The sequence below is a fragment of the Spea bombifrons genome, chromosome 2 (assembly GCF_027358695.1).
Source record: "Spea bombifrons isolate aSpeBom1 chromosome 2, aSpeBom1.2.pri, whole genome shotgun sequence".
Lineage (NCBI taxonomy): Eukaryota > Metazoa > Chordata > Amphibia > Anura > Pelobatidae > Spea > Spea bombifrons.
In genome coordinates, this window is record NC_071088.1 from 93,031,582 (window position 1) to 93,041,557 (window position 9,976).

General features: G+C 39.0%; 1 protein-coding gene across 1 annotated transcript in view; it reads left to right on the forward strand.

Annotated features, from left to right (window-relative positions):
• The window catches only part of LOC128473145 (cohesin subunit SA-2-like), a 31,079-nt gene extending 21,524 nt beyond the window's left edge, over positions 1 to 9,555 (forward strand). Inside the window, exons 26-33 of the mRNA XM_053455216.1 lie at positions 1,153 to 1,292; positions 1,488 to 1,589; positions 2,972 to 3,117; positions 4,645 to 4,770; positions 5,027 to 5,220; positions 5,952 to 6,060; positions 7,726 to 7,813; positions 9,130 to 9,555. Of these exons, the coding sequence (XP_053311191.1) occupies positions 1,153 to 1,292; positions 1,488 to 1,589; positions 2,972 to 3,117; positions 4,645 to 4,770; positions 5,027 to 5,220; positions 5,952 to 6,060; positions 7,726 to 7,813; positions 9,130 to 9,177 (953 nt within the window). The 3' untranslated portion in view covers positions 9,178 to 9,555. The remainder of the gene's footprint in view (positions 1 to 1,152; positions 1,293 to 1,487; positions 1,590 to 2,971; positions 3,118 to 4,644; positions 4,771 to 5,026; positions 5,221 to 5,951; positions 6,061 to 7,725; positions 7,814 to 9,129) is intronic.
• Positions 9,556 to 9,976: the final 421 nt, after the last annotated feature.

Below are 9,976 nucleotides of genomic sequence, written 5' to 3' on the forward strand. Positions count from 1 at the left end.
ACAACTTTCACATACTTCAGAGTATCAGAGTCTGATCAGCAGAGGTAATTGCCCTTCATGTATACATCTCACATCTTTACATATGCTGGTCAGCAATATGGGAAAGTTATGTGTCCTGGATAGCATGCCGGATGTGATCACCCTAGTTTAAACATTTTTTTTTTTGAAAAATAATAAAGCTCAAGAAAGCCAAAACTGTAACTCATTGAGAATATATGTAAGAAAATATATGGAATTTAAGGATAAAAAAGTTATAGAGGGCTGCTTAGTTAGGTGAGCAAGGTATTTTTTTAATCTCACCTTATTTTACTGGTGTTCATTCACTAATGGGTTAATTCAGTAAACCAATAGTTTGCAGGTAAATTGGACGTTTCATCTTCCCATTGTCACTTGAGAATAATAAAGAATGACACAGGTGAGCGTCTCCTGCAAGAGGAATTAAGCTCTCCACCATTGTTCCATGGTTTGGGAAACCTCTGTTGGGGGGGTTGGGTGTCGGGCAGAAGCTGGCAGGGTCAGTGGTGGGACGGGTGGGGTCAGATGTGTGACTGCCTTCCACCCTTATCTGAAGAGCCACCTCGGGGTGCTCAGCCATGTGGAGGAGCAGCAATGCAACAGCCTAGACCTCCATTGATTTTATGGCTCCCTGCGTCTGTCAGCGGAAGTCAAAGGATCCCCTCAACTATCTCATGATCTCCACTGCCTGTACAAGTGGGACAGTGGAGCAGCTACACAGGACAGTGCCCGAAATCGAGATTGTGCCCCTAAACTGAGACACCTAGGAGGCATGCATGGTGAAAGAGATGACTTACATGAAATCTCCCCACCATAACTATGGATTAGACGGAGCCAAAGCTCAGCTGTTCTTGAAGGAGAAGCTCACTGAAGCATTTCAGTTCTCTGGAATTACAATGCGTTAAGGGACAGCAATGGAAAATATCTTTTGCAGTATGTTGTATGCAATGAGTTTAATTGACGTGTTGGGGTGGTGGTGGGAGATTTTTTTTCGCTAGTACAACATATTTCCTGAATACTTTTCCGGTCACTGTTGTATGTGATACAAGTATGTGATATTAAATAAGTGCTTCCCCCACTTTTTTATTAATCTAAAAAAAGGGTCAGAAAAAAACAATATATTTATATTGTTAGCAGGAGAAACACTGAATGATGATGACGCTGTTCTGGCCAGCTTGCACAGGAGAAGAAGCCTTCTGGCGGTTTATTGCAAGCTTATAGCTTATAATGCAGTGGAAATGGCAGCAGCCTCCGAGATTTACAAGCAGTACATGAAGGTAAACCGACAAACACAGCTCCAAATAAGCTCCAAATAAGCGTATTAACCAAGTAGACGCCCTAATATTTTATACATTAATATATTCATTGTATTGTAACGCAATAAACCGTTTAAGTATGGGGAGTGCTGTAAGTGTTTAACCTAGCAGACAATGATGGTCAGCAGTGTTTTTATTATTATTTATTCTCAACAGACCTATAATGACTTTGGAGATATAATTAAAGAAACTTTAAGCCGAACAAGACAGAACAACCGAATAGAGAGTGCAAAAACACTGGTGCTTTGTTTGCAGCAGGTAATAAATGCCAGATTGTTTTTAAGCCAGACGTCTTTAAGAAACACCAAGTCACCAAGTACTTCAAGCTCACAAAATATTTTATATATTGCTGTTTTTTTTTCGTTTGTTTTTAAAGAAAATTTAGCAGTGTGAAGGCAATTCTAAGATATTTTGCACACCCTTTGGATGCCTCTTGCACTTATGAATACACGCACTTTCAATTCTCTCCTTTGATTGCTTAGTTTGGTATCCTTTTAATATCATGTTACATAATGTGTATGAATATGAATGCTTTGTGATTGCATCAAATCCCCAGATTATCAGTGATTCATTATCGGAAATGTTTAAAACTACTGGACTTTGTAATAAATAATGGAAAAAGGTGTTGATGAATGTAGGGTCTTCTGATGAAGAGATACATAGAGATGCTTACTGCAGTATTCCATACAAAAAATACATGCTAAGAGCTGTGACGACAACAGTTCCCCTTCCTATTTGATTCAACTTTCAGAGGAAAGAGAAACAGACTAAGGTGTATTTGATTAAAATACTTGAGTGTTCAATTAATGTTTTGCACAGTTACTCTGTTTGCTGTGTAGATATTATACTGTGCAGCACGAGGAAAAAGCAAGCCACGCTAGACTCGCTCACGCAGCGACTATTTCCCACATTGCTTGAGAACCAAGCTTCAGTCGTTATGTTTGGCAGCGGCGTCTCCAGGAACCTTATTTAGGGGAGCCATACACAGCATATGGTTCTTGGAGAGGCCACTCATTAGCTCCTGTGGCACAGAAGAGATGTCACACAGTTCATTAATCATTCTAATGCTGTCCATGTATGTGATATGTGGTTGGCAAAGTAGACCCCACCAGCCAACCAGGGATCTCTTAAGCAGTGGCACGTCTGTCCTGTCGCACAACTGCCCATCAGCCTTGTGCCATACGTATTTGGCGTTCTTATTCTATAATTGCATAGTATATCTGTAGTTGCCAATGTAAGTATAAAAAAGATGAAAAATGAGGTCAGCTTCAATCTAAGTCGAGTCCTCACTCTACTTTTACAAAGGCCGACTGGTCAAACTAAAACCAACTTAAGAGTGTGGGGGGAGGGGGTAAATTAACGTGGAGAAATAATCATACGGATCCTGAAAAAAGGAATTGAGGATGGTTGCCCCCATGGTATTTACATAAGGTGGAATTCTAATAAGCTTATATACACCGTATATTGCTTATTTTAATATGTAAACAGTGCTTAATGAGTTTATTTAGTGTATAGAACCGTGAAATGTAGGATGTGTGTATTAATAGAACCCATAACCTTTCCCACACTGCTTTCTCTTATTTATGTGTGTTATTTATGTATGTTGTGTTATTTATGTGGGCTTGCTGGTGTGTTTACAGCTATTTCAGGAGCACAAAGAAAAACATGGCAATGCCATCCAGTCGTCCGCATCATTCACTAACATAAAGGAGCTGGCTCGACGCTTTTCTCTAACCTTTGGCATGGACCACGTGAAATGCAGGGAATCTATAGCTATGATGCACAAGTATGTGGCTGGGTGTCTTTTCCTTGTACAGGTTGTGCTGTTTTATTTAAACAGAAAAATGTCAGACCAGAGTGGCAGCACCCCAGGAATAACAGCATAATGTAAATTTATTATTATTATTATAAATGCTTACTCCAGGGGTGTCAAATTCTATTGGGCAAACAAACAGTTTAACTCTACAGACTCTGGGCAGTGGCTGCACATTTCTAAATGGCTTGGTACTCACAGCTCTGTTTAGCTATAAGGCTATAAGATACATTATTATTTATTGTTTTATATAGCGCTATCAAATTCCATAGCGCTGTACAATGGGTGGTCATGGTCATGGCTCCACGTCTTGTAATTTTGACACTGCTTCTAATTCTTGTCTATTTCCTTTTTTTGTGTGTGCGCACATTTTGGAGTCATTTTGAAAAATACTGTGGCCAGCATCAGAGCTAAGTCACTAGTTCCTACCAGGCCGCTCACCATACACACTGGATTGAATTAGTGATGTCCTTGTGAGCCTGAACATGACTCATGTGGTGTATACCCACAGACGGGATACAATATCATGCTCAGATCTATGTTATACTGATAGGCTGCAGTAACATTATTTATCATGCCGCAACAATGTATATAAAAAAATGTAAACACTTATATAGACACTGATCTTCAGTAATGAAACTTACATAAATAGTCATTCATTCTGAGAACTAACATTCTTACTAAAGGAATTAATATTACTCATTTAATGTTTCAGAAAGCCTTTTTGTTAAATGTATTAACTATTATCAACTATTCCATCAATGTCACATATTATGTAAACCAGAATTATCAGTAAACCCTTACTTTGGTGTCACCAAGCCTTAAAATCAATTTATCAAATCTGCTTGATAATCCGCTCCCCGCAGCCCTTGTATTGTGAGTAAATGTTTTTTTTAATGTATGTTTACATACATAGTAATTTCCCTTTAAAGTATGGCTTACCTTATTGATGGAGATCTTTGGGGCAGGGATGCAACATCTTCTAGTTTGCTAGGTTATCCTCCATTACCCTGAAACCAGGCTCACAGTATCATCTAGCATTCTCTAACCTATATGGAGAAAGAATATACCAACAATCTCTATTCCCTCTGCTATTCATCTACATAGTAACACGCAGTGAAGCCATGAAGCAAACATGATGATCTCTCGGGAGCTGCGTGCAACATTGCCAATGTCTGAACTAATAGCTTCGCTTAATATGGAAACTGTTTGATCGGTTTAAAAAATAATTAATTTGATAATATCTGAAGTGCATCATGTCCCAGCAATATAAACATTTACTTCCTTGGGCCATGATACAATTTATTACCGTTAACAATGGTTCTTTATATACTTCTTGTCCACCAACGCAAACATTCTGCCGGGTTCTCCTTATTTCTGGGATTTATAAACTGCATGTTCCCAAGGTCATTTTGTAGAAAGACGTCAGACACATGATGATAATCTGTTATAGTATTCGGGTGTAGCTGGCATTGTTGTAATGTTTTCCTCTACTATTAGACAAGGGATCGAGTTTGCTTTTCGTGAACCCGCAGCAGAAGACACTCTGCCCCCACCAAACATGCCATTCCTGATTGTCATCAGCGAGTTCTCCAGCAAGCTTCTGAAAGCTGACAAGAGGCTGGTGTAAGTTGGAGTTTTCATAATTTCCAATTATCCCATTAAAAGGTGAAAATGTAATAACATAGGAGCGAGTTATTTTTTAACTCAAAGCTGTTTTAACGAAGAACTCTATCTGTACAAGTTCTTGTTACTTGTAAGATCCTACATGCTAGGGGAGGCCATGTAGCCATGAATCTCCAGTCAACTCTGGGTTGGCTTAGGTGGTGAGGTGGCCCAGCACAGTCCCCCTTGCTGACATATATCCTTTTTTTATCTAAAGGTATGGATACCTGCAGAGATTTGCTAATGAGCAGATGCTGCTTTGCCGAGGAGCAGAATGGCACCCGCTGGTTGTGTATAACAATTCCCTGCTTGATAACCAGGACGAGGAAAGCTCTATTAACGGAAGCTCTTTTTCACGGGATCTTGGGTTTTCCAGCACATCCCAATATCTGAAGAGAAAGCTATCATGTGGTAAATACCATGCCTTACACATCCCTTGTGCATACAATCTTGTGTCTGTAAATGCAATAATTACGCTCTACAATGTTATGGTTTATAGTAGAATTATTAAAAATCTCTCGCTACAAATTGTTCCTAATATTTTTTTTTGTAAACCCTTATTGTCTACAGCTTATAATCCCAAAATGCATTATAGGTGGGTGCAGTCAAGAAATAATAATAATAATAAAAAAAAAGACAATATCTAACCTCTTTGCTTGGTAAGATGTGTAGATAATGTCTTGTCATGTTAAAAGCAATAGTAGCACAAGAAATAATATCCAGCAGGCCAGAGACAAAATTTCATATAATCTTTTTCTGTTAAAGGAGGTAATTTCTCAACACCATTCCTTGATACTGTGCAAGTAATAAGATCTCGTGTTCCAGAATTTAGAAGTAGGCTATCATGTTTCCTGCCATTAGTAACTAAAACTTGCCAGATTATAAGAATAGCCTCATTATACACATGTTGGATTCTTAAGATCTGCAGCCACCAAGAGGTAGTTTTAGAACAAAGAGTCTGTTTGTATCTTTAAATTCAATACACAATTCTTGAATACCACCGAGGCTTGATTATATTTGGCATTGTGTTCATATCAAAAGGTGACCAAGAACACAATGTTAGCTAGTTTGTGAGAACCATCTTTAAGAGTTGACAATGATTTGGTTCAGAATGGTCCCAAATAATACCTATTTTTTTGCAGGATCGGGTGTGGGAGAGTCGCACGCACTTGGTGCACCCTGTCCCGTCAAAAGCAGGAGGCAACTGGTGCTGGAAGATCAAACAATCCAAGAGAGTGGATCATTGGGCAGGTGACTATAATACTATTTCAGTTTGCAATTCAGAAGTACTACAGATTAACAATATATATTTTAATGTACTTTCCAAAATACAATGTATATTCCTGTACCGCTGTCGTAATCTTTAATAGGACTTTGGGAATAATGTCTTATTATACTGAGTATGTATATATATATATATATATATCATGTATTGTACAGAGAACTGAAGTAGTGCTTTGGAGTAGAGCCTTATTGCAGGAAGGGACAGCTGGGTAACAAAGAAATGAGGGGAGAGTCTGAGGGTGACAGCTGTAGCCACACAAGGGGAAATGTTATAATCTTCTAGGAGAGCAAAGGGTCAGAGTTACAGGCATATGGTTGATAAGGAAAACAGGAGACAGTGTGTAAGGGTAAAAGTGGATCACTGTAGTATTTCAGTATTGCTAGAGAAAGATTTAAGACCCTCTGACATCTTGCAAGCTAATGAGGCTCTTCATCTTACTATATGAATTTAGGTCCGCTAATTCTGCATTATAAGGTATCGTAACTCCTCCTTTTCGAACCCCCAGCCAAAAGTCTGGATATTCCAATAGCAGGTATACACAAAAGGAAAGAGTCGTCTTTGATGGGTAAAGGCTGTAGCACAGGTTCTAAGAACATGCAGACAAAATTAAAACAAATATTTCTCATAAACACATTCTCACATCTATACCAACTATAACTATGTAGCTGGTCATTCAGTACATCCGAATAAGTTAAAGGGTTAAACTTAAGCCACCTTATATGCAGTCAGACCATAACATATGCCAAATTGAAAATCATAGTTTTCTTGATGCATTTTTTATGTAATCTCAGATGACAAACTACTTTCAAACACACAAAGGAAGCCTGTGGGTCTTTGTCAAGCCTTTTGGTCAGTACACAAGAAATCCAACGACCATGGAGGCACAAAAGCCCCTTAGTAATGTTTCCAGTAGTGGATGAAAGAGCAGAGGTCTTCTAGGTGCTAATAATGTGACCAACAGCATGGCCATAGCTACAGTGTGGTGGCTGAACATTCCTACGCATAAGGCTCTGTTTATTAAAAGGGAGAGCTGTGGTTTCAGCTTCTTGACTTAACTATATGCTGTGAACGTCCAACCCAAGTCATTGTCAGCTGGGATAAGAGCTTGTTTACACTGTAAAACGTATAGCTAAATCAGTGATGTTTCTTCAGTCTCTTCAACTCATTAAGTTATACAGGACCAGCTCAGCCCTTCAAGCTGGAGAAACGTACCAGCGTGGGGCCCTCATAATCAGTAATGAAGCAAGGGAGCTGAAAGCACAACTCTGTAAACCCTCCCTTTAGTGTGTAAACCACAGATTCACACTTTGCCTTTATTTACACACTGCACTGTGTGTGCGATGCCAAGATAAGTGATGGGACCTCAGATCAGATCCTTCCCTCTTCATAGTCCTCATGCTAGAGCTGCTAGAGAGGACTCACCCCCTTCCCAGTCGACAAACATATTTTGCTTTGGCCTATCAATACGAATATCTGACGTAGGCTGTGCAGGCTAGGCATGTGACAGGACGGTTATTTTCCAGTGCTCTACATAGTTCAGGAATAAGTCTGACACTGAAATGCTGCATTCTCTAAACATAGATGTAGGCAAGAAACACCAGGCTAAGTGACATACCTTATGTTTTTCACAGCCGTAAATCTTCAAAGCAGATACAGCAAAATATAGGCGAAGATGAAGACAATGTAGATGTGGATGTGGATATGGAGGAGAAAAATCAGGTAAAGGACATCAAAATTGCTGCTTTTAAAATAGGAGAAAAAAAAAGCAGAAAAATTGAAATATACAAATGTGCATCTTTAATTACAACCAATAACTAATGAGGTTTAGCAGTACTTTTGATGATTAGGTACTCTCACTGTAGCCATGGAGCCAAAACAGTTCTACTTACTAAGAGCTCCTTTTTTCTGTTGATTCCTGGTGACACTTGATAGACTCCTCCGTGCCTGAGATAGGGCAGGACGCTGGAAAAAATAAAACCCCTCCACTTAGGGTTTCTTTCAGTGAATAACACAGACCACTCAGGTAGAAATAGTATAATACAAAAATTATTTATTAAACATCAGTATCAAAAAAACACAAAAAATAAATTAAGGGAGGGAACGATCATGTCACAAGGAGTCAACAGGGAAAAAGAGCTCTCGTAAAGTAGAACTGTTTTCCTACAATGCCTGGTGCCACTTGATAGCGATATACCAACGACAGAAAACAAAATAGGGGAAGGGGGTTAAATGTGTGAAGACTTCCCCTAAGATGTCTAGCAGCCATGCGGATAGACTCAATGGAGCCATCACACAGAGTCTTTAGTGTGGCAATATTTTTTTTTTTAATTTTTTTTTAAAGAAATTCCCTTGAAGCTTTAGAAGCTCTATCTTTCTCAATCTGAGATAGTCACCACAGCTCTGGATACAGAAGCTATACCTGACCAAAAAGCTGAGTTTGAGGCCTGGAGCTACTTGTTTAAATAGTGGGCCAAATGAAAAGGCAGAGGCTGAAGGGAGGTGCTGGATAAAAACAGCAGTGATTCTGAAGCTTGGAACGCACACCTTACCAAATGCTACTGCTGCACATCAGGCGACCAAACAAGGCCCCTGGATGTGCCTGCCACAACCCTGGAGCTCTGCAAGGCTCCAGAAGACCCAACAAAGTCCACGGATATATCCATCTGGTGGGGAGGAAGTGTAAACAGCTGGGAAGGAGAAGCCGCCCAGGGATCCAGGCTCACCCTAGAGCAAAAAAACTAAACTGATGGTGAATCCTATCTACCTGAGATAGGGCAGAAGAACACTGAAGGTAACTGAGTGGAAGGGTTTTATATATTTTCAGAGACCTGCCCTATCTCAGGTACAGAGGAGTCGTCTATTAAGAGTCACCAGAGATTGCAAGAAAAAACAGAGGTCAACGGTTCTGGAATTAGCAGATTTGGTATAATGAATCGAAGCTTCCTTGGTGAATGAATTTAAAACTACACAATCACTTCTGATATTTACAGGATTTCATTTCCAGTCCTCTCTTCTGAAAATATTTTATTTTCTAGGAAACCGCTGGAACAACAAAGAGCGAATATCAAGATATTTCTTTGTAGAAACACTCCTCAGCACCTAGGACTCGGGATTTCTGGTGGCCCATACCTCATCTGAACAAACTTAGACAAATATAGGACATCTCTGAACTTAAAGAAGTGATTAGCAATACATAACATACATTGTGATTTGAATTAAACAATTTATGTTGTAAATAATGTACATTTAATCAAAAGCTGTTTCCCGTTACTATATAGCCATATAAGGAACATAATTTTTGTATTAGACTGACTGGATTCTATAGATTTTATATGACAGTAACTATGGAAATTTTGTATGTGTATTGGACTATTTTTATACAGAAATTCAATGGCTGGTCATCATATTAAACCTAATATAAATGGAAACTGGAACTGTCTGTGGTTTTGCAATACATACAATATTTTTTGTTATTCTACTTGGCTAATTAGTGGTAGAAGGAGGAAATAGCCCATAAACATTTGGATTTTGCATGATAATAAAAAGGTCCATAGAGCCTGTATTTGCCATTACCAATTGGGTTTACTAAATAATTATACCATTTAGTTGTGAGTTTCAGACAGGAATGCTACACTGCAATAATGTTTAGCATAATCATCGTTATGTATAAAAAGTGACAAAACACTGCAAACAATGGAATGTTTCTGCTTATCGGAGCAACTGCCAACGGCCCTCATGTTCCAAAAGCTACAACAGCACAATACAACAGGTTGCAGCTGTTCCTTGTAACAATATGATGCGTGTGCTTGTTGCCTCAACATACTATTAGCCATTCTTCAAATCCATTTCTGGAAAATGATTATTACAGACTTCTTTGGACAT